The sequence below is a fragment of the Lissotriton helveticus genome, chromosome 1_2 (assembly GCF_964261635.1).
Source record: "Lissotriton helveticus chromosome 1_2, aLisHel1.1, whole genome shotgun sequence".
NCBI lineage: Eukaryota > Metazoa > Chordata > Amphibia > Caudata > Salamandridae > Lissotriton > Lissotriton helveticus.
The window spans coordinates 394181346-394207441 of NC_136058.1; the positions used below are offsets into that span (position 1 = coordinate 394181346).

The window sequence follows — 26096 nt, forward strand, 5'->3', positions numbered from 1 at the left end:
CAGATAATCACAAATGATTGGAGCGCAAGCTCAGCGCTATAGCCTGTGGCGAGCTAGCGGGTTATAAGGTACTGCCACTACCTCTTACCGCAGCGTCAGGAAGTCAGGCTCAGCCTAAGTAGCCCTGAGAGACCCAACTGCTAGAGCGCTAACCGCCCAGCAGTTCGAACAGGAAGTGGTGTCCTCCCCCTAGCCTTCAGAGGGAAGACGAATCAGAGATCGAAAATGCGTCTCCTATGGCAGCGTTGCACCAATCAAGCAAGTGTGGTGTTGGTGAGTGTGAGCAATGCGAATATCAATTTTATAAGTTTAAAATTCCGTAGCAATCACAGATTTTTTAAAATAAAGTAAAGCAATCACAGTCACAAGATAATCATCAGATAATCACAAATAATTGGAGCGCAAGCTCAGCGCTATAGCCTGTGGCGAGCTAGCGGGTTATAAGGTACTGCCACTACCTCTTACCGCAGCGTCAGGAAGTCAGGCTCAGCCTAAGTAGCCCCGAGAGACCCAACTGCTAGAGCGCTAACCGCCAAGCAGTTCGAACAGGAAGTGGTGTCCTCCCCCTAGCCTTCAAAGGGAAGACGAATCAGAGATCGAAAATGCGTCTCCTATGGCAGCGTTGCACCAATCAAGCAAGTGTGGTGTTGGTGAGTGTGAGCAATGCGAATATCAATTTTATAAGTTTAAAATTCCGTAGCAATCACAGATTTTTTAAAATAAAGTAAAGCAATCACAGTCACAAGATAATCATCAGATAATCACAAATAATTGGAGCGCAAGCTCAGCGCTATAGCCTGTGGCGAGCTAGCGGGTTATAAGGTACTGCCACAACCTCTTACCGCTTATGAGTTTGAAGTATCTACAGTCTCATCACCACACGGAACAGGCAGGCAAATAGGTTTATCAGCAAAGATTTATTGCGTAAAATAAGACATTCTTGGCAAACAGCTCACTGCGGCAGTGTCCTTTGTCTAGTTGTCAATCTCACCCCTCACACTAGAACAGGACACAACTGACCTCACAAAACACATCACAAAATGAGATGAAATACTTCTTACAGTGTCTTTATCAGACAATCTGCTTTGTTTTGTAATGTATGGGAACGTTAGTTTTTGGGTATTTAATTCTGACCAAAATAGAGGCCACACTCCGGCCGACTTCTACCATATGGTTTGTTTTGCCCAGGCCTTGACCACTTCTGGTCCGAGGGGAAATCTGAGCTCACACAGACCTTGGGTTGGCAGGTTCCACACGATCCCTTACATCTTCTCCTGGGTGTATTTGAAGGTTTGGACGGCTCTAGAGCGGACAAACATTTTCAGGGAACGGCGGTCTCTGTGGCTAATTGAAATATTGCAGCAGCCTACGCCCACCCCATCCCCACTACCCGGCGAAAGTCGCACCAGGGAGTGGGTTGGTGCGTGGCCCAGGAGGAACATGGTTGTCCCACGAGGTGCCATAGGGTTTGGGGCAAATGGCTGAACCTACTGTTTTAAATTGCCAGCTTTGGCTCTCCCATGTAACAGGGAGCTGCTTTTCAGCTTGGGTGGCTTGCATAAATACTCCTACCCACACCGTGGTTTTTTTACTGTCTGTTGGAGATGGAATTGGCTTTACTGTGTAAGATGTATGCTGTCTTTTTTTTTCTTTCAAAATGATAATAACATTGATTATCAAAAAAAAAGAAAATTCTCACCAGAATAAACCATCTCAAAACATTGTGAATTGTGTCACGGTCTTGGCAGTTGAAACTGCAGAATTATATGGGTGGTGACACCTTTGTAAGTTGTTAGAATCTGGACAGCCATGAATCCTCTTTTGATCTCTCAGCCTGGATGGGTTGTACAGAATATTTCCAAAGCCGGTCTGAAGATACTGGAGTAGATGTTCCTGCTTTAGTGATGAAAGGAGTTTATATTTTTTGTCCTCGAGTGGTTTTTGATTCCTATTTCTTCTCTCAGTTTCTTTTTCCCATGCGCTCAGGTCTTTCAAAATCAGTGAAGCAGCCTCTGTGAAGTTCGTTGCTTGGTGAAGTGATGTTAGTGACGTTGAAGAACCTACATTCTGTTTGGAGACGCTGCCAACGTTACAGTTTGTCCTTTAACTCAAAGCTCTTCTGACATTCAGAGGAAAGGGAGGATCTCAGCCCGGAAGGATTGTTAGATGTCATAGGAGGTCTAACTTTAGCTGTAGATTCTTAGATGATGTAAAAGATCAGATTTCTTTTTTTAAATGAAGGTTTTTTGGCAGTGCTTCAAGAAGGCTTCCATCTTGTATGTGTTACTTGAGGTTGCTGAGCAACACCTTTTGTTTCCATATCCCATGCGGCGTCATGGCCGTCGCCTGTGTGTTCTTTGATGGCGTACAAGGCTTGCCTTCTGATCAAAGCTCTTGCTACACACAGTGCAGTGATAAGGCCTCTCTCCTGTGTGTACGCTTTGATGGCGTACAAGGGTCGCCTTCTGAGAAAACCTCTTGGAACACACAGTGCAGTGATAAGGCCTCTCCCCGGTGTGTACGCTTTGATGCTGTTTAAGGTGTGCTTTCTGAGAAAAGGGTTTGGAACACACAGTGCAGTGATAAGGCTTCTCTCCTGTGTGTACGCTTTGATGTTGTAGAAGATTTCCCTTGTGAGTAAAACTTTTCTCACAGATATTGCAGTGAAAGGGCCGCTCTGCACTGTGAGTTTTTTCATGTGTTGCCTTATCAGCAAACCTCATTTCATGCTCAGTGTAGGGATACCGATCTGTGTGTGTTTGCTCGTGCAGTAAAAGATGCGTCTTTCCAGTAAATGTCTTCTTACACTCAGCACAGGCATAAGCTCTTAGGCCAGTGCGTATTCTTTTCTGCCTTGCAAGTAGTGTTTTATTGTTAAAATTCTCCCTCCTCTGTATTCCTTGGTGTTTTCTTTCATTCATTTTATAAGCAAAATTCTTCCTTCCTCCAGAAGCTTTATGTTTTTCTTTCCCATTCATACTTTTTGTCTGCGACTGCTGTGCTGCAGAATGAAATGAACACTGAGAATTATACATGGGAAATATTTCTTGAAAGAAATGCACGGTTATAATATGAGAAAGGTAGACAGTAATATCTAGGAAGGAAGGGAAATGTTACTACCTGTAAACAATCATTTGCTGCTTGTAGTTCTACAGTTCACATATGGTGACCACTCATGGGTTGGGTTCTGACTACTAAAAATAATTAATTTAAGTTTGAAATTTTGATCTGGAGAACAACTCGTAATCCCATACCAGAAAGGCATAATGAATCAGTGCGCAGACTCCAATTAAAATCCATCGGAGTACAACTGCTTATATGTGTAAAATAAAAAAAATAAACTGCTCAATCTTAGTACCCTATATACTTTCCAACCATACAGCAAGTGGGTGATGCATGTGAGCCTGCAACATGACAAACTGATAGTATTTGCAAGTGAGTAACATTTTCCATTTGCAGCAAGCTGTGGCACATCACAGGTTGTGAGAATATCAAGTGTTTCCACATGGCCTGAACGCACAGTTGCCTAGCCAACCCTGGCTTTGGTACCTTTAGTTAGTTACAGATTATATATACAGTAATCCAAAACAATGCATAACAAACAATCTATTACACATGTTTGTTTTAAATCAGAATCACATATAATTGCGGATTATACAAACAAGAAGTAAATGAAATTTCAAAAACATTCACGAAATCTATATTCAATAAACTGATGCATTTTTAAAGACTGCCCGATGCATTTCGGGTCATGGACCCTTCTTCCGGGGCTTGATCTAAAAAAATAATTAGCACATCCATTTTATTTACATTTGAACCTTGAGTGTTGCAAGCAAAACAACCTTAAAATAACTGTAATACGTTGGGAGAAAGCTTCTATCAACATGTAATATCCTACGTTATACTGGAGACCAAGAAAAATGTGAAAGAAGTAAAGATAGTGCTCTGTGCATGACTTGGAAAAGAGAAAGATCCGCACTTTCCCATCAGTGTTATATGAAAAAACTAAAAAACGAGACCCGTGACTCTCAACCATGCTGTCGTGAAAAAAACTAGCAAATACATCAAAACCTCGTACCTGTTCTCATGTTGTGAGTTACAAAAAACGTTCAGCTGCTGCAACCAAAATGTACATGTAAACATTAGCCAGAAATGCCACACTGAAAAAAACAGGTAGCTCTTCAAGCTTTCGAAGAGCAAAAAACGTACACTAACCTGATGGAATCGGTAAAGGTTCCGACACTGATGCCCCTTCAATACAGTCCCCAATAATGAACAACCGTACACTGCAATCTGCTGAGACACAAAGAAAACAAGCTCTAAACTACTGTTCCTCCACAAAACAAACTACACGATATTAAAATATATCAAAGTGACTGACCTTCAAAAGCTCAACACTGCTCGTACTCGTGTGATTCTTACTGGCTCCAAAACAATTTCCGGATATCCTTTCACTAAATATCTTTGCTTGATCAACTTGAGATTAATTTGTAATGATGTCTCATCTGAACAAATCCTTGTGGCACGGAGCATTTGAGAATAAGGTAAGTTATTGATCAGCTTATTGGAGTGAAAACTAGAATACAATAACACGGATTCTTATCAGTGGTTTTGTGAAAAACTTCTGTTTTGATGAGACCATTATCCAGACTGACCTGGACGTCCAAAAAGGATATTCCTTGTTTTTCAATGATACTAGTAAATTGAAGATTTTCACCGCTTTGATTCAACTGATCTATCTTCATTTCCAGTAATTCAACAGAGTTATCCCCCATCAGAAAAATATCGTCAATATATCGACAATATAATAACGTATTTTTGGTCCATTCAACATCCTTAAACAAAAACTGGTCCTCACATTTTTCCATATACGTATTTGCGTATGCCGGAGCACAGGCAAAGCCCATTGATGTGCCTTTTAGTTGGAGGAAAAAATTCTCCTCCCACTCAAAAAAACTCAAGTTGATCAAACAAAGATATTTAGTGAAAGGATATCCGGAAATTGTTTTAGATCAAACCATTGAAAAAGTCAATGACAAAACCAGAAAAAGTTTACTGGAAATTGAAACCAAACAACCAGGTACCAGACAAGTGTTCGTGTCTACCTAGTCAACAAGTTCCAGAGAGGTTAAAAAAATCATTAATCAACGATGGGAACTATTGGCGAATGAAAGTGATTTTGGAAATTTATTTAAAGACAGACCCTTGTTTGCGTATAAACTTTCCCACAATTTGAAAGAATTTCTAAAATCTAAGATATTGGAACCTTCAGAGAGTTACAAAGGCACACACAAATGTTTAAATTGCATTCATTGCAATAATGGTATTTGCAGTAGTGAAATACAGCATCCTCAAACAGGGGAGTCCATAAAAACAAGAGTCAACGCGGATTGTAATTCTTCAAATTTGATATATGCCATTAAATGTCCCTGTGGCCTATTATACATAGGCAAGACTGAACGCAAAATAAAAATTTGTATCTCAGAGCATAAGTACGATTAGGAATAACAACATTCATAGTAGCTTGGCAGTACATTGGCATAAGCATCGCCATACAATTGCACAGTTAAAATTCCAAATTGTTGAGATAGTGAAACGCACTCCTGGAATAGATCTTTTTAAAACCCCGTTAAGAAGGGAGGTCTTTTGGACATTTAACACTCAAGAGCCCAAAGGGATCAATGACAAAATTGATTTAGGATGTTTCTTATGATATTGTCACTACATAAGGCGCAAAGAGGCCGCTGTTTACCATTTTCACATGCTAAATGAAAAATTTAATAGTTGCTATGAATTATGCATTGTGACAACTTTTGGTTACATGTATATATAATATGTTTATGCATCAGGGAGCGCTTATTATTTTCAATTTGCTATCCATTTTTCACTATTTTGGTCACATTCACGAGTTGATCACATTACGTTTGTTTATTGAGTATTGCGTTGTTTTCGGGTCTTTTTTGTAAACAGTTTTTTGTTTCATTGTTTCAGTTTGGGAAGTTTGTTTGCGCTCACCCATTCCAACATGGCGCAGGTATACAAGCGGGAAGTCCTTTGTTAATGTTGTTTGCTATCGTCGCGTCGTGTAGTTCGTTTTCGTGTTGAACGAAGGAGGGTTTATTAATGGTAATGGAGGAGGCGTTTTTGAGAGTTTGGTTTGGATACGACTCAGAGCCAGTAAGAATCACACAGGTACGAGCAGTGCTGAGCTTTTGAAGGTCAGTCACTTTGATATATTTTAATATCGTGTAGTTTGTTTTGCGGAGGAACAGTAGTTTAGAGCTTGTTTTCTTTGTGTCTCAGCAGATTGCAGTGTACGAGTGCTCATTATTGGGGACTGTATTCAAGGGGCATTAGTGTCGGAACCTTTACCGATTCCGTCAGGTTAGTGTACTTTTTTTGCTCTTCGAAAGCTTGAGGAGTTACCTGTTTTTTTCAGTGTGGCATTTCTGGCTAATGTTTACATGTACATTTTGGTTGCAGCAGCTGAATGTTTTTTGTAACTCACAACATGAGAACAGGTACGAGGTTTGATGTATTAGTTGGTTTTTTTCACGACAGCATGGTTGAGAGTCACGGGTCTCGTTTTTTTGTTTTTTCATATAACAGTGATGGGAAAGTGCGGCTCTTTCTCTTTTCCAAGTTATGCACAGAGCACTTTCTTTACTTCTTTCACATTTTTCTTGCTCTCCATTATAACGTAGGATATTACATGTTGATAGAAGCTTTCTCCGAACGTGTTACAGTTATTTTAAGGTTGTTTTGCTTGCAACACTCAAGGTTCAAATGTAACTAAAATGAATGTACTAATTCTTTTTTTAGATCAAGCCCCGGAAGAAGGGTCCATGACCCGAAATGCATCAGGCAATCTTTAAAAATGCATCAGTTTATTGAATATAGATTTCGTGAATGTTTTTGAAATTTCATTTACTTCTTGTTTGTATAATCCACAATTATATGTGATTCTGATTTAAAACAAACATGTGTAATAGATTGTTTGTTCTGCATTATTTTGGATTACTGTATATATAATCTGTAACTAACTAAAGGTACCAAAGCCAGGGTTGGCTAGGCAACTGTGCGTTCAGGCCAAGTGGAAACACTTGATATTCTCACTATTTTGATTTTGAGTACTCCAGGACAGAGTACGAGCCTCAACAGCACGCCAGATCATTGGTTTACAAGATAAAGATTTCTTTCTATAAGCAAAGGAGTGCACTTCTTCAATCCACTATTTTTACATCACAGGTTGTGCCATAACTTAAAAGAATCGGTAAGGTCCAGAACGCCACAGCCAGGCTCATTCTAGGGACACCACGCCACAATCATACGACCCAACACCTTCGAAGCCTCCACTTGCTCCCCGTCGAGAAGAGGATCACCTTCAAACTCCTCACCCATGCCTACAAATCCCTCAACATCGGACCCATATACCTCAATTCAATTACCACATTTGTTTCCACCTACCAAAGAAGAACCTCTGCTCCACTGACCTCACCCTGGCAGAGGTCCCCCGCATCAGCAGAAACAGAACTGGCGGGAGAGCCTTCTCCTACATCGCAGCCAAATCCTAGAACGAGCTTGCGGTCAACATCAGGCGCTCCCCCAACCCTCCACACATTCAGGAAGGACCTCAAAACCTGGCTTTTCGATTGACCAGGAGCGGCTCCTCCCCCCAGTGCCTTAAGACCCTCGCAGGTGATTGATTGATTGAAAGGAAAGAATGGCTAATTGAGTTACTAATATGCTTAGAACAATTAAACACTTCTGGGCTTCTTCCTTGCATTGATGTCATGGAGAAATATTTTATGAAAGGATGCACAGAACCACATGTTTCTGCTTTACAAATATCTACTAGAGATATGTTGGGCAGAAAAGCCATTGTTGCATATTTATCATATGTGGACTCAGCCTGTGGTATTTTTATGTGGTGTCTCCGCTAGGCCTGGGCGGGAAATTCAGTTCCACTTGCGGCATTTGTGGAATTTGGGCAATTTCGAGTTCTGCTGAGAAAGTGGAATTGCCAAAACTTCCGAGATCCGCGGCTTCGCAGAATTTTTTGCTTGTTCATGCTTTCAAAATGTGTGTATGCAAGATATATCCCCCCGAGCACGCAAACAGCGTTCGCGAACAGGAAAAAAGCATTGTGAACAGGCGGAAGAAGCAATTCAGCGTGTTCGCAGAATTCTGCGTACTCACGGAGATTTTTTTCGCAGAGCTTTGCGTAATACGACTACGAAAATTCCGCCCACCCCTAAGCTCCGCATGAGTAGAAAACCATATGCCAAATTGTGCCGGTGCAAAAAACTGTCTTATTTTTCAAACATTTTCAATTCTGATAATGTAGAGCATGATTGCATGTTTAACACTTGATGCATATTTAACTTTGTCTTTGTAAACTTGCAGGAACTGTTCATCTACTTATGGGTCATGTAGTTCGCTAACTGTTTGACGAAGTGACTGCTACTAGGTAGACAACTATCTCCATTAAGGCTTACAGTGATGTAGTGGCTTAAAAGGTGGACTTGTTACTCTTGATAAAATCTTAATTGGATGCCAGGGGTGCTCTGGTGGGATAACCATTCCCAACTCTCCCATAAACATTTTCACAAGCGTTATTTCCAAAGTTTTCAAACATTAGTGTAGGCTAGGCCAGCTTCTTTATGTATGGATCTATATGTTATTTCTATACTGCAAACCTAGCCTAAAGCTAGGGCCAAAGATGAGCATAAATTATTTTTAAAGAAGGGAGTCCTCAACTCTTTCCTAAACGGGAGCAATGTCGGGAGGTCCTGATGGATACCGGGATGCTGTTCCAGATCATGGATTCATAGAGGGAAAAGGCCTGCTAACTTGTTTTTTTTGTTACAGTTCTAAGTCTGTAAGCATGGGCGTAAAATCCGTCCCACTCGCGGATTTTGCGGATTTTCGGCAAATTCGCAATCCGTGAACTCTTGCAAACTTGCCGAAAATTCGTAAATCCGTGCGAAGCGGATTTTCTGCTTGGTCACACTTGCCAACTAGAATACTATACAATTTCACGGGAGTAAACACTTGCGAACACGTAGATGCGGCGGGCAGCGACAATCTCGCAATTGCGAGATTGCAAAATTTGCAATTTCGCGCAAGAAATCCACCAGCAGGCAGCATAAACCTTGACAATTATGATTTTTATCAGAATAACTCCTCAGGTTGACATTTGCCTGCACTTTTTTTTTGCAAGGAGTCCATTTTGGGGGTGGGGGGGGGGGTGGGAGGAAGGAAGTGCCCCACAGTCTCCAACTTCCTGTTCCTGTCCAGCAGGCTCCTCTCAGTGCTTTCTTCATGTGCTGGTCACTTTGATTTGGATCTTGACCTGGAAGGATTACTTTTTGTGGATGCTGCTGGATATTTGGATTTTTGCTAAACTGAAAGCACTCAGCAGGTGCAAAAGTTCAATCTTATCATTAGTAACCATTCCCTGTAGTGCCTGGAAGGATTACTTTTTGTGGATGCTGCTGGATATTTGGATTTTTGCAAAACCGAAAGCACTCAGCAGGTGCAAAAGTTCAATCTTATCATTAGTAACCATTCCCTGTAGTGCTTGGAAGGATTACTTTTTGTGGATGCTGCTGGATATTTGGATTTTTGCAAAACTGAAAGCACTCAGCAGGTGCAAAAGTTCAATCTTATCATTAATAACCATTCCCTGTAGTGCTTCCTGAGAGGCCCCTTCAGAGTTCAGTTGCCTACTTGCAACTATTCTATGACCCTGCTCTGACCCTCACAGCAGGCTCAGAGAAAGCAATTACAGATAAGGAAGCAGGTGCCAGCCAGGAAGTTCAAATTCCGTGACACATTAATCAGCCCCTAATTCATTTATGTCAGTTGAGGCAGGGCAGGTGTGCTTTTCCCCTCATAATCTACAGTGGTGAACTAGAGGGTGGCATGGGTGAGCCAGAGGGTGGCATGGGTGAGCCAGAGGGTGGCAGTGGTGAAACAGAGGGTGGCAGTGGTGAAACAGAGGGTGCTGTGATGAACCAGACGTAGAAACAACATGTTCGCGACTGTTGCTACCCGACAAGTAAGTTCGCGTTTGCGAACTGGTTAAATACTCTTGCGAAATGGAAGAAACACTTGCGAACACACAAAAAAAAAGGAATCCGCAAAATTCACGAGAGTTCGTGGATTTTGCGGATTGCGAATCCGTAAATACGCCATTTCACGGATTGCCAATTCGCAAAATCCGCCCATGCTTATATGTCTGCAGTCTGATGGAGTTCTCCAACCTCAAATTTGTTGCACTTGAAAATAAGAGCTGAACTTAAGGACAATGAGAATGATGAACAAGTGATAAGAAAGAGGTAATAGCTACAAAAGAGGAACTTTTAAAGGGAAAAGCAAGACTACTGTCCTCAAAGAGTCTTAAACTTTGTAAGATGATACGAATAAGTAAGGAGAGCAGTAAAAATGACACTGACACAAAGACGACATGAACTTCTGACAGAGGAATCAAGCTCAGAAGGTGACTCAGACGACTCTGCTAGCAACTACCTAGGAAAAAAACCTACTTCCCACTTTTTTTCGCTGAGTAGGGTTTACTGAGACAAGGACGAACAATGGAATATCCACACAAACAGAGGAAGAGAAAGACAGGAAAGAGCACATGAAACAGATAACTCACCCCATAGGAAGAGAAAATAATTAATTCTCCATTATTAACTCATCACAACATTAACTGACAATGGATGAACTAAATATCCAGAACCTTTGGCTTATATTTCTGCCCCACTAGGGACTTAAATTACAGTTCATGTAGAATTGACATATTTCCGTTTCTAAGATATCAACATAAAATCAGACCCAAGCCAATGAACATGAGAATAGGGGAGCCCAATACAGAAAACATGACTTGTGTTCAAGAGACACTGATACTTCATGGCATTGGCTGGTCTGGATAATGGAAATATATGTGCAACGAAATAGCGGGAAGCGTTACTAGGAAAGGGGGCACAGACAGATCAGGGAAGCCTAACTCGCTTCAAAAAGCAAGCTAAATATAACTCCTCCTTGCCTCATGATAATCTGGATGTCTTTAGTGACTTGGTCGCCAAAGACTTGTTCAAATAAATTGTTCACCAGTCCAGGCAAGAAGGGAAGAATCAGATCTAACTTGAGTAATAGACAAAGGGAGGCCATTAACACATTCTGAAATGACAACATAAGTACCAATGTCATCCGATAAGGGGCAAGAATGTGGTTTAAATGATTGTTTGCAATTATGAACAAAAGGCTTTTCAATAAGTATTAAATACGGATTGTTGTGAAATGGGAGTGGCAAAATTTCCATTTGTGTAAAACACTACCCTCTACTGTGTTTTTACCTTCTAACAAATGTATGCAAGAACAAGGGGGGCGTATAGTGCCCTCCAACAATAGCTCACTGGAAAGCACAGCAATAAACTAAAACCATGTATTGCTGATTCTTGTTGGGAGCCTCCCATCATATTGTATAGATAGTGAGAATTATTTTCTCCAAAAGATATACACAGAAGACAATCATATTTGACAATTACCTAGGATGTGGTCTTGATAATTATGTATAAAACACATGCAAGGTCGAAGAGCCTATGAACATGCTTTTTGCAATAGACCAATATCTCCATATGACTATACATGGATGCTTAGGACCATGACTTTTTCCTAAATAACAATATTTTCATATTTAACGATAGATATTACAGACAAATCTCAGGGACAGCAATGGGCACCTGCTTTTCAAGCTAAGCAAAGGTTTTTGTGGTCTGGTGGAAGGAACAAGTGTGTTGTGTAGTTCCCACTAATCCGTAGGACCTGCGCGTTTGTTGGACAATATAAACTTTGGATGAGGTGCCTAGACTGGCTCCGGGCACCTCCGCAGGATGAGTTGGCCTAGAGACCAGCTAGCTCACAGTGCCACCATAAAACTCCCTAACCTTACCAGGAAGCGAATGGTTTCTGGCAACCTCTGAACGTGACAACTCTGACCACTCAGGGATCTTGGAAACAGAACAGAACCTTTTGCTCAGTGACTCAAGCTTACTTGCTCTCAGAGAAATATACAGAGAATACACAGTGGGACGTTTTCAATATATTTATTGAACCAACGTTATTCTTGTATAGAATATATAAGCTGAAATAATCAGGAGACCGAAGCAGCTGAAAGCGATTAAAGCACGTAAATAGTAGATATAGTTTTATCACGATGCTAAAACAGTGTTTATATGCAGGCATATAAGCAAGGCAGTAATCAGGCGGACTCCTACTATGCACTCCCTACTCTGCGTGTACCTAGAGTGTGTGTGGGTGTGAAGCCAAGAATTCCCACTAAGAGACATGACAGGAGAGAATGCAGGCCACAAATTGGTTACAAACTGAACTTCCCCTCACGGAGATGCCAGCCCGCTGCATGGTGAAGTCTCAGCCCGCACGGACCCTCTGTGTCAGCTGTAGCGCCTCCTCTACTAATCTATTGGGATGCTCATTATTTATTATAGAAAGCATCTTTGTGATGTACGTATAGGTTAGACAATGCTATGGATATGTAGATAGCCCTCTCACCCTGTGGATGAAGATAGAGATGACATTTGTACATAGTGCGTCAAGAGGCCTTGTACATGGTGTTCGAGGCATCGTGGTAATGTTGGGAGAAGGTAGATGTGTAAACAAAGTAGTCTCAGAGAAACTAATCCAACATTGTCATGCATGCAAATATGTGCAAAAGGTCACAGCTGAAATGTTACTGTAAAAAATAGGACAATATATGAAATGAGCTACTTCGCTACATGGGCCTAGACCGGGCACATAACAGGTGGTCTGGATATCACAAAATGAAAATATGACAAACCATACGCTGATTTGGATCGGGGATACAGATGGCCTTTCCCTGCTGTGGGACGGATGTTAAATGTAAGACGATAAAGATGAACATTGCCGGCTCCATCTTGTATAACGAAAGCCCCCACGAGCATGTAAGCGTCAACCATTTTAGTCTCTGCAGCCATTTCCCACATTGCTGGTCACCTGCGCATCACCCCGGCCGCCCTCATCCCCCCCGCGCTCTGACTGAACCCGAGCACACATACCGGGGTCGTAAAACCATGTCAGCATGACAATACCGTAGAGCCACTTCCCGCACCAAACCCACTTGTCATTTCATCCTCTGCGCACGATCAGGCCCCTCTGATAACCTCCTCCACTGCACCTGGCCACTCAATCCAGTCCCAGGCGCTAAACAACCCCCGTGGACTTAGTTTATTGCCCATGTAACAACAGAACTTGCTTCCCCAACAAAGAGGCCTGTGGTAAATAAATAATTAATTACCGGTACTATTTTTCTATACATTAACTAAAACAGATAGCTCAATAAATAAGAGGCAGGATCCGAGGTATCTGAGTCGAACAGGCTTTAATTAGGCACAAGGGAAGGGACAGGATCAGAATAGCCTGTAACGGAAAGGAATGGAATGGCAGCTGCAACGTCTCATTAACATTACATAGTATATATAGTAATACATTACAATTGCATTGAATACAGTAGGCGTAACAAGTGACAAACGAAAGATAAGAACATATGGGCGTGAAAAGAAGGCGTGCACAGGGCATGCACGAAGACATGTGATGTAGACGTCACAGAAGTGTCATGAAATGGGTGGATACATGGAGGGGGCTACCTGGGCAGCTGGAACCTTTAACCTACTGTTGCGCGCAAACGGGCCATGACGTGTAACTGGGGAGAGCTGGGGGCTCTGACTTCTGCACTAGAAGAGGAGACTAAAGTCTGGGATGTCAGGACGACATGTGTCTATAGCATATCTTATATCTTGTGTTTGGAGTACATGTTGATAGATTATCCGGGCAAAGGCTACTTGACACTAAGGCTGGTGCATGCATATATCCTACATGTATTGCGTGTGCTATGAATCTTCTATGGATATTAATACAGTAATTCTCTTGCATGGAGACAGAAAGACTAGACTATAGCTAAAGATGTTTATGCGGTTCGTTAGCTTAGGAATGTGAAGACGGAGAGCTGAACTGATAACTAGAGGCATAACATATTCTTGGCAGACAGGCAGGCAGGCCAGGCCGGGCACCGCGCTGCTTGGCAGAAAGAAAGTGAAGGGTCAGGGATGCAGGTGGGGGCTGCTTCTCTCGGAGCAGTGCTTCAGGAGACTTTGGGACTCGAATCTGGTGTCCGGGCCCTTATGAGGCCTAGAAACGGAGACAACTCGATAACTTAACGTGCACAATGTAAAGACGTTGGCAACATAGGCCTAATACTTGTTGCTTTCAGGAGGACTGGATAACTGGCATATTAACGTTGGACACAACTATAATTGCGTCTTTATTCGGTCAAGGGGGTAAATATGCATATTGATCATGCACATATAACATATGATGGGGAACACGTAGGGACACATGACAAGGCAAAATATAATTTTCCTCATTCCCTCCTTGTGCCCTACGTTTCCTTCAGGAAACATCAATATTCATGATACCATCTATCTGTTCATAGAGCATCATTTGCACGTCTCGAATCTTCTTGGAACGGGACTTTGGACTTGGAATACAGGATGTAGCGCACAAGCCGCAAATCGCAGGGCCACATTGTAAACATAGGCAGCAACTGAATATGATCATCACTGCTATACCTAGGAATGACAATACTTTCCATCCCCAGGCGGATATAATACTCCAGAGCCAACCGGACCATGTCCAGGTGCCTGGATTCTGGTGTAACTGATGGGCAATTTTATGAAGTCTAGTTATAGCTGAATAAACAGACGGTGCGTTATTAGGAATGAAAATGCAGCAACTAGATCCGATGACTCTACAAGCTCCGCCCCTATCAGCCAGTATGACGTCAAGAACGAGGCGGTTTTGAAGGACAACAAATCTCATAGCAGATTGTTCCTCTGTTAAGTTACCTAGAGCGGAAGTAGTCTCATTCACTACTGCTTCAAGGGTTCTAGTTAGCCTACATATTAACTTACTATTCTGGACAGGACCTATGAAGAAAAAGAAACCTTCATTGAAGTCTGTATATTGTTCTAAGGCAGTTTCAGTCTGATCGACAATTGGGGACTCGATCTCCCTTCTATGTCTGACGTGTACTAGATGTGTGTTTCTGTGATAATCGGATGGGGCTAGGAAAACTGGTGGCAGTAGGAAGGCAATGTAACATGTTCCATCCCAATCTAGGGGCAGACGTACATATGCGGTCTGACCACACACAAAATACGAATGACGTGAGGCTTTGAAAGTAGATTTCCCACTGTCACTATACTCGACCACAGTGGTACAATCACTATGTCCTAGATGTATTGAACCATTCTTTCTGACACATAATTCGCCTTTCACTGGTAGAACTGTAATAGCAGGCAAGTCTGGAGTAGTTTCGGACTGAACATTCAAAACCATGAAATTCGAGGAGAAATTACCTAGATCATATACTTCATTTTCTAGATCTAACCCTGTTCTATGGGAAAGACCTTTCTTGTCTGGGAAACATGTTCTATTCAAAAGGGACTTATCGTTTGAGGATGACGTTAACGTAAACCATGCTCCACACGAACCATTGTGCGAAAACGGATAGGGAAAGAGTGGCAGAACTCCCTTCACGGTCTGAAAAGGGGGGAGTCGACCACACACCCAACAATTGGTGGCATTGCTGGTCTGGTGTGAATAGTGTAACATTCGGATAAAAGTATTGTTGCGCATGGCAAGACGGTAGGATAACTCGTGAGGAGGTAGTTCACTAAAAGTGTGCTCTACTGTATCATTAGAGGAAAAATGTACATGTGAATCAAGAGGAGGAAAAAATACATGTAAAACATAACTTATGCATGTAATCGTAAGACTCAGAAATAACATAAATAATAATGTGACAACGCATCGGCTGCGTAAATTCTTACAATAACGTATTTTCTTGGAGTTTCGTCTAACTCTCTCACTATGGGGGTCTATCTCATACATGTCAGGAACCTGTCTAACCGCTTCACCCGAGAGGGACTTAAACAATTAAACTGTCTGACTTGCTAGACCTGAGCTTCTGTTTATACTCCTGCTGCGGAGTTTTCTCTAACAGAGGAGGTTTAGAGTCAATATCTGGGCAGTCCTTGAGAACAGGGCAGTCTTTGAAAAAAGTCTTTGGACGGAGTCCATGGAATCGTTTAACATGACTGGAGTGGAGCCATCCTTTGCGGCCCTCCACTTTGATTGCAGTCCTTGTGGTCATCAGAACGAGTTTTGGCTCTTTCCAGCGGGGCTCCAGCGGACTTGAACGATCGAAATTGCGAATCAACACCAGGTCTCCTGGAACGACCTCGTGCGGTGTCACTTGAGTGTTGTCTGGAAAAGCAGCCGCGACCTGTGAACGACAAGAGAGTAGTGCAGACATCAAGGAAGCTAGGTAATCTGTCAGCATATTACTGTCAACATCTGTTATTTTACGGGGCATAGGTGTACCCCACATGTTTGGGGGACGACCGAAAATGACCTCATAGGGGGACAGACCTGAACGGGAGTGAGCGACCATTCTCATGTAGAAAAGGGCGACTGGCAGAGCTATCATCCAATCTACGCCTTTCTCGGCACAGACCTTCGCAATGCGGATTTTCAGAGTCTGATTATGTCTCTCGACGAGGCCAGCTGCCTCGGGGTGTCGTACACAGTGGAACTTCCACTGATACCCTAACAGAAGAGATACTTGTTTCATGAGTTCGGATGAGAATGGCTGGCCGTTGTCTGAATACACGACCCTCGGTAAACCATAGCGAGGGAAATACTCACGAACCAACTGCCTGGCAGTGGTCGCGGCAGTGTAATCTGGGACTGGATATGCTTCTGTCCATCTGGACAAAGCGCATACAACTACGAGGACATACTTGAAACCTCGACATCGTTCCATCTGAATATAATCCATCTGGAGGACTTCAAAAGGGTGGTCAGGAGGATGGAATCCACCTTGTTCCACCGGGACACCTTTACCTGGATTGAACTGACAACAGATCATGCAGGTACGCACTTTCTGCTTGGCTGCTGCTCGTAAATGTTTGTTAAACCAAATATTCTGGATGCTATCTAACATGGCTTTTTCTCCTAAATGTGCTGGACTGTGTGCTGTATTAACAATGACTTGAACCATAGTGTCGGGGAGAAATCATGTGGCTTTTCCCTTCGTCAACCATCCCTGATCAGTCTGGACCCCTCCTTGTTCAGACCATTTCTTGATTTCATCGGGAGTAGCATGTGTCTGTATGTCTAGTACATCTTGTGTAGGGTCTTTAACTGTCATACAAGTAGTCTGGACTGGAACATCTGTCTTTGTCGTGTTAACTGGAATGTCTGGAGTCTGAGCTGTAAGCTTGGCTGTTCGATCTGCTAGATCGTTACCTTGGGAAATAATGTCAGTGACTTTCGTATGTGCTTTGCACTTCATAATGGCAATGGCTGTCGGTAAATGTATTGCATCTAACAGAGCTTGAATGAGGGGGCCATGCTGAATCTTGGTTCCATGAGATGTCATGAAACCTCTTTCTTGCCAGAGGACTCCAAAGTCGTGTACGACTCCGAATGCATAACGTGAATCTGTATATATATTTACTTTCAGGTTCTTGGCTCGTATGCAGGCTTGGGTCAGAGCGGTGAGCTCTGCTGCTTGAGCAGACAAGGTATCGATACGATGTGTTTCTATAACTTCGGTTTCAGTAGTCACTGCATATGCGGCTACTAACTCTCCTGTATTTGTTCTCATACATGAACCATCCACGTAAAGTGTCAGGTCTGGATCAGGTAAGGCAATGTCTGTCAAGTCTTGTCTTGGCTTTGTCATGATGTTAATAACTTCCACACAGTCATGTGTGGCAGGATTCGATGTAATCGAGGGTAACAGTGTAGCAGGATTCAAAACGTTGCAGCGTCTGATCTCTATGTGTGGCTGAAACAGTGTCAGTTCATATCCTGTTAAACGTGCAATTGTCAAGTGCTGAGTCTGTGTTCGGTTTAAAAGAACTTCCACAGAGTGTGGAACTTGTACTGTCAGGGAGTGTCCTAACACTATGGAATCGCTTTGTCTGATAGCTAGAGCTGTGGCTGCAACGGACTTGAGGCACGCAGGCAGAGCCTGGGCTACTGGATCTAATGTGCTAGAAAAATAAGCACATGGCTTGTGTTGTCCTGCTTGATCTTGTGTGAGAACAGACAATGCTGTACCATCGCGTTCAGTAACAAAAAGTGTAAAAGGCTTACTGTAGTTTGGTGTCGCTAATACTGGTGCATTACATAAGGCTTTCTTTAACTCATTAAAAACAAGTGTATGTTCCTGGGTCCAAGGGAGGACAGTCGATATGGCTGCCTCCTGTGTCGTTAACTGTATCAGTGGTTTGGCTAGATATGCGTACTGAGGAATCCATTGTCTACAGTAAGAAGTGAGGCCGATAAAAGCTCGCACCTCCTTCTGTGTCTTGGGCTGGGGAAGATGTGCTATTAGCTGGATACGGTCTGGTGTCAACTGTCTACCCCTCTTGGACAGTAAGTGTCCAAGGCATACCACTTGCTGGACACAGAACTGTAGTTTCGAAGGGGACACCTTGTGCCCCATCTCGGCCAGAAAATACAAGACTGTCAGTGACGCACGTTCGCAGTCACTTTCTGTACGGGCTGTGATTAACAGATCATCGACATACTGGAGCAGGGCAGTATCAGTTGGCATGAGAATACTGTCTAGTTGTCTCTTAAGTGCTTGACTGTAAATACTAGGACTCTCTTTGAAACCTTGAGGAGCTCGTGTAAATTTATAGCTTTTTCCATTTAAACAGAAACCGAAAAGATACTGGCTGTCTGTATGAATGGGGACACTAAAGAATGCGTTCTTGAGATCAATAACAGTAAAGAACGTAGCTTCAGAATCAATGGCAGTCAATAGAGAAGAGATATCTGGAACCACAGGGTACTGCAGAATGATGCATTTATTAAGTTCTCGAAGGTCAATCACTAATCGATAAACCGGAGGTGCATTTGGATCAGTACGTTTAAGAATCGGAATGATAGGAGAATTACATACATTGGAGTCAGTTTCTACAACCACTCCTTGAGCAATGAGCTCGTCAATAATTTTGGATAAGGCTGCTACAGCCTCAGGGGGCAATTTGTACTGTCGGATTCGTGGTAAAACAACACCTTGCTTCAGGGTGACATGATAGGGTGTAATGTGCATACAACCTACATCAGTTGGACCTTGCGCCCATAAATGCTGTGGTACATTCAATAATCTCGGATCAAAATCACGTAACACATAATGACCTTTAAAATCACGTAAAAACAATCTCACTCCTTCCGGAGAACAGCATATGACTGCACCTAACTCTTTCAATGTTTTGATACCTAGTAAATTCTCAGGACAGGATTTCGTAAGTAACAAGTCTGTAGTTCGGGACAATGGACCAACTTCTAAGGAAACTGGTTTCGATATTTCATTAACAATAGGCTTTCCTGAAAAACCCAGGGAAACGTTTCTTGAGCCTGAGAGTGGAGCCCCTGGAACCTCGTCATGACTGATGGTAGTCCTACTTGCCCCTGTATCGATCAGAAACTTTCTGTCTTTCCCTAACACTTGACTGTGTACATAGGGACCCTCTTGATCTACAGGAACCTCGATGAGAGGCAAGCCAACCTCCCTCTCTAGGCTGTTTCATGAATACTGCTGATATTCTGGATAATCCGACTGTGCATATTGATACATCTGTTGTGTAACGTGTTGTGTGGCAGCTATAGGCTGCGGTACTGTAACTGTCTGTTGTGCGTTCTGCGGTGGCTGGGCATTCTGCGGAACATGTTCCTGTCTAGGCGGACGTGGTCTCTCTTTCGTCTTACCAGTAGCTATGTTGTGTTTCAGAACTGCACATTCGTTTATATAGTGACCTGGCTGTTTACAGTAATTGCATGTCCCTTTAACGGGAGCTGCAGAAGGACTGGTTTGATTCGTACCCCTCTTCTGACTGTCTTGTGGAACAGACTGTGCAACTAGTACTTTCATTTTCGTGTCTTTCATACGTCTCCTTTCGTGTTCTTGCTCTTCCCTGATTCTATTCTGGTGATATTGCAACATCTGGAGCATCTGTGACGGGGTATTAGCTTGCCAAGTACTCTCGACTTTCAATACTCTATTTTTGACTTGCGGTAAAGAATTCTCAACTAGTTTGGTAACAAAAAGATGTGGATAGGATTCACTACTTGTTTTTAAACCGCTATTAATAATGAAACATTTCTCGAATCTGGAATAAAAATCACTAGTGTCTTCATCTTGTTTCTGTTTACAGGCTGAGATGGCATCCCAATCTTCCTTTTTCGTAGCTAGTAATCTTGGCAAGACTTGTATTAACAGTTCGGGCAATTCTTTGGCTTTATCCCCAAGACCAGTACCTGGGACTCGTGCATTATCTTCGGTTTCTAACGCGGTCCAATCTATCTTTTTCTCTCCCACCTCCCATTCTCTTTCTTTCAGTTTTTCATATATGCCCGCAGGCAACAGGACCTTTAACATTTTGATGATATCAGGATACGTGTATTCTCCCATACGGAGCATGTCCTTTAATTCACGGTGGAACCCTGCTGGATCTTTATCGTGACAGGGTATTAACTTTTTCATTTCTAGTAGTTCTATTTTTGTGATAGGGGTGTAAACAAATACTCGTTCGAGATTACCCCCCTCTCCCTTAACTGGATGTACTTCTCGTAATGGATTCTGTCTGTCCATGTAGAACGGAGGTGAAACAGGGACAAAATGCGGAGTCAGGAACGTTCTGTATTTGTGGCGCTGTTCTAAAATGACACTAATTAGATCGGTACCTAGACCTTTCCATCGGTTTAGGAGTAACTCGTTTAATACATTATATAAGGGACCTGGATCAGAATGCTGACTCTCGTACAGTGTGATGAGGTGCTGGATCATGTACATACCCACCAGTCGCTGCTCGCCTGGGGGCAGTTTCAGAAACATTTGGGCCACTACTTCGTCTGGAAACGTGGCAGAATCACTAACCCATCGGACTGCTGATCGGGCTAGTTCTTGTTCGTGCATGGTACTAAGTTCACTGTAACCTATTCGTAGTTTCAGAACTTTATCTGTAGCCTGGAATACTTGTTCAAGAGAACACTGTTCAGGTACGGGCGGAGGAAAAGCTTTCTTGTAATTTATGCGTGTGTGTCTATCTGACGGTCTCGCTCTACCTACATACGCTATTCTACTGGGATTCTCAGTGTCTACATCCTCATCTGAAGAATCATTCTCTTTCTCTGCTACTATACTTGCTTTCTCTCTCTCGTGCATACCTATAATTTCTTTCCGGATCTTTCTGTACATGGTTTCTATACTATTCTGTGTCTTGTGTTTTCCGTCGGCTATATTGTCACTCCACCTTGTCAAGACTTTCATCTCGTCTTTGTTTTTATCAGGATGATCTTGTTCTCTTATTAAACAGTTAATCAAGAATTGTAAAATCATACTTTGAATCTCGGCTTTTCTGTGTGTCATAGCTTCGTGAATACTTTCTGGATTCTCCCCTGTTCGTATAAAATGATATATTCTGTCTAGATGTTCTTTCATGTCAGGCAGGGTGGCCAAAAAGTTGGCAACTCGTCTTAGACGTACTGAATATAATATCATATGATCTTCGCCTGGCACTGAATCATATATGCAGTCTGTAAGGTATTGCTTGAGGGCTGCGTGTGTAGCCGCTTTTGGTGTGCGCTGTAACGCTGCGTCTCTCAGCGTCAGTCGTTTTACTTGAGGCGGGGTGGTAGGAGCACCTCCCCCCGCTCCTCCTGAACTAGAATCGTCAATTAATACTGAATGTACGGGTGGTGGTAACGTGACTGGTACTGTAGGAGTACGTAATGTGGGTTGATCCTGGGGTACTGGCACATGGACAGGGTTCCCGGGACCAGTGGCTGGAGGAACAGGAATTAAATTATAAACAGGGGGTTGGACTTGAACCTGGACTGGCGGGGCAGGATCTGTATTAGCATATTCGGGGACAGTGTCGTCTAAATAGGACGAAAGAAAAATTTCAGCTGCAGTCGGTTTATGACGTAGCTTAGTTGGGACCAATGGTGGCGGTAAATTATGGGGTGCTTCCGGGGTTGCCTTCGGCAAGCCCTCGGCAAGAAGAGGATACATGCCTTTAATAAGGGCATTCCTCTGTCTGTCGGACTGTTCTGCTCTAACTCGTTCACCTTCTTCTAGGAGTTCCTTTTCTTGGGCTTTTTCTGAGGATTCCCTACTTAATTCTGCTTTTCTGAATTCTTTTTCTGTTCTTCTATGAGATTCTTTACGCCATAACTCTATGGCATCTTTCTGGGACTGTCGGGCTTTCTTTTTCCATCATGCTTCTTCTACTCTCATGATGCACTCAGCATCCCATGTTCCTGATACAGGCCATCTATATTTCTCTTCAAGATGTTTGGTGTAATCCACCCATAAATCTACATACAATATGGCATCTAAGCCATGCTTATGATACATGAAATGTCCAGGACTGTCCCTGGGAGGGACAGGAACTGATTCTTCGAGTAACCCTTTTCTGGTTTTTATCTGACGTAACTTCGAAAACAGAGGCATATTTGAGCCGTACTTGAACTTAAACACAATACACAATAATCACAGTAATGGATAGCAAAACAATCATTCGTACCACGACATCAAGAACACATAAATAACAGTTCGAACAGAATACTATCTGATACATTGAAGACACAATACTTGAATTTCTCGAGAACGGACTTACTAGAATTACTGGATGCACTGCTAAAACAGTACAGAACATACCGGTCTCATAAAGAGACATGTCATACCGTATCCACCTAGGTGAACACGTCGGACTGGATCTGTGTACCCAAACCCATCGGACCGGGCACAAATTAATGAACACCCGTCTAGATACCCCCCAGCAACGGTACTCACCGGGAAGCAAAACTGAAGGGATGTATGACGTTACAACGCATACTTTTACTCCGCAGACCGTTACAACGCGACTTTTACACCGCATACCGTTACAACGCATAGCGCTTAGAGGTGCTGGATAGTGGTAAGTATAATTTACTATTCTAACTCCAGTCCCCGTGGACCCTAGGGAAGGTGTTGGATAGTAAATTATACTTATTCCCTATCCTAGAGCGCCCCCCAGCGCAATGCGTTGTAATGGTATGCGGAGTAAAAGTCGCGTTGTAATGGTAGTGCGGAGTAAAAAATGCGTTGTAACAGGTGTATACCAAACTGAAGGCCTCGGACTGGACTGGACTGCTACGCATGCGCTTCGGGCTTCGTATCTTCGGTTACAGGTGGGCCTCCGGATACCTCGGACCTTGCTCTCTCGGCTTGGGCTCTGGTCGGGACGAACCGCATTCCTCACCGCCTCGTCTGGATGCCGGACCGCAGTCTCCGTCTCCTCCGGGGGCCTGAGGGAGACTTGAGCAGAAATATCTGCACGTGCGCATAGGGTTCCGTCACGGCTGTAGAAGGGTCAGGGGGCCTGCGTTACATCGTCGGCGCGTGGGGAAGGGGCTCGTCCCTATTCGGGCGCCATTTATGTGGTAAATAAATAATTAATTACCGGTACTATTTTTCTATACATTAACTAAAACAGATAGCTCAATAAATAAGAGGCAGGATCCGGGGTATCTGAGTCGAACAGGCTTTAATTAGGCACAAGGGAAGGGACAGGATCAGAATAGCCTGTAACGGAAAGGAATGGAATGGCAGCTGCAACGTCTCATTAACATTACATAGTATATATAGTAATACATTACAATTGCATTGAATACAGTAGGCGTAACAAGTGACAAACGAAAGATAAGAACATATGGGCGTGAAAAGAAGGCGTGCACAGGACGTGCACGAAGACATGTGATGTAGACGTCACAGAAGTGTCATGAAATGGGTGGATACATGGAGGGGGCTACCTGGGCAGCTGGAACCTTTAACCTACTGTTGCGCGCAAACGGGCCATGACGTGTAACTGGGGAGAGCTGGGGGCTCTTGTAAGGCTTTGCACTCCGCAGGAGTCACGTGCAGCAACAATGCTCCACCTCCGGACCGACCGAACACCCTGAAGTATAAACACAGGGTGTTCAGACGATACGGCGAGGGAAAAAACCCCAATAAGGGGAAAAACCCAGAAAGAATAAGAGGAGAAGGAAGGGGCAGCAGGGATAAAGAAACTGGAAAACAAACATACACAGGTTAATACATTGCTAAACCATACTCTCATTAGTTCTTACTAACACCATACCAACATGTATTCACCTGAATATGATAGCCACTAAACCTCCCTTTGCTGTATCTCCCGTCTTCCTCCTTGATCAATACAAAAAGAACAGAGTTACTATCAAGCTTCAATTGGGAAGCGTATAGCCTAAAGATAACTGACTTGCACATACCCCACTGTGAGAACGTATGAGTTTGGAACAAAGGATCCCAAAACGTAAAATGAAAGGGCACTTCCTGTGCTTGAATACTAATTGTAATTCAACAATGTTATTTGCTTTCAACAGAAACAGATGAGTTCCTTATTACTCTGCAAAATACCAAGACTACCCAAACACGGCAGTGTGTAGTTCATTCACTACCACACTCCGCTTTGGCAAATGCCTAGTCAACAAATTCGAGATGCAATTGTACCATAGGTCTTAGTTTCGTAACGGCAGTGCGGAGGTCCTACAATCCCCCCCTGCACTCCGCCACTTGAAGGGATGTGAATACCAAGAACACCCAAACACGGCAGTGTGTAGTTCAATCACTACCACACTCCGCTTTGGTATTTGCCTTGTCAATTAATCCAACATGAAAAATGAACCCTATGCCTTGGGTTCGTGACGGCAGTGCGGAGGTTCTACAATCCCCCCCTGCACTCCGCCACTTGAAAGATGGAAACTGCACAAATAAGCTCTCACTCCACTGAGCCTATACATAAAGAGCGAGGCGCTCGTAATCACCACAGTGTCCTCGCAGCCGCGAGGTCAAAATCCAACACACCACAATCTCCGTGTTCATTAGAACGGGAATCGTTTAAATGTCACCCATAGCTCAACACGCTAGCCAGCGCGCTGTTAGGCAACAGAATTCTGCACGAACAAAATACCGGTCAAAGAAGAATACCCGGAGCCTCTGGAAAGGAGTAGATCCGAGGAGCAGCCGCCACCTTGGATACTCGGAAGAATCACTGACACCGGACTTCCTGGTCAGCCGGCAGATATCCCGGAATCCCCGCCGGGAACTCTGGGTAATGTAGTCCCGCGCCCAGGACCGTCGGTATTTGTAGTTCGTTGTGCAGGCGCGTAGGGCTAGATCCCGACAGTACGCCCTCCTCCCAAGCGCCTCCTAGGCCCAGGTTTCGCAGGATATCGGACATGGAATGTTCGCACAGCTCTAGGAGCATGGACATTGTGAACTGGTTCCCAGGAGTCTTCCTCCGCCCCGTAGCCCTTCCAAGACACCAAGTACCACAGGACACCCCTGCGAAACTTGGAGTCTTTTATGGATCGCACCTCATACTCCAGATTCCCATCCTTGGCCAACACCGGAGGTGCAATTCTGCGTGAGGTAAGAGCTTTTTTCAACAACTGGACATGAAACACGGGGTGTATTCGTAACGTGTTAGGCAACTTCAGTTTGTACGCCACAGGATTGATGCGACGCACCACAGGATATGGCCCAATGAAGCGCGGATGAAACACGCTTCGGAGCTTGAAACGGATATATTTGGTGGAGAGCCAAACCTTATCTCCTACCTCGAACTGAGGACCAGGTGTCCTATGTCTGTCCTCCCACCGTTTGTATGTTTCTTTGGCCTTTAGCAGATGTTTTTGCACAGCGCTGTGTATTTTCCTTATCATTAGCACCCGCTCCTTTACCGAGGGTTGATCGTTTAACTCTTCCGGTATATGTATCGGCAATGTACGTACATCATACCCATAGTTTGCTTTGAATGGGGACATACCTATGGAGCTATGCCAAGCGTTGTTGTAGGCCATCTCCGCCATCCACAACAGCTCCACCCAAGACCCATGAGCCTCCTTCG

At 43.5% G+C, this 26096-nt stretch overlaps 1 protein-coding gene across 1 annotated transcript in view; it reads right to left on the bottom strand.

The window, feature by feature from the left end:
• Positions 1-948: 948 nt before the first annotated feature.
• LOC144807953 (uncharacterized) overlaps positions 949-26096 on the bottom strand; it is a 57143-nt gene continuing 31995 nt past the window's right edge. The window contains exon 3 of the mRNA XM_078673545.1: positions 949-3001. Coding sequence (XP_078529671.1) covers positions 2334-3001 — 668 coding nt within the window. The 3' untranslated portion in view covers positions 949-2333. The remainder of the gene's footprint in view (positions 3002-26096) is intronic.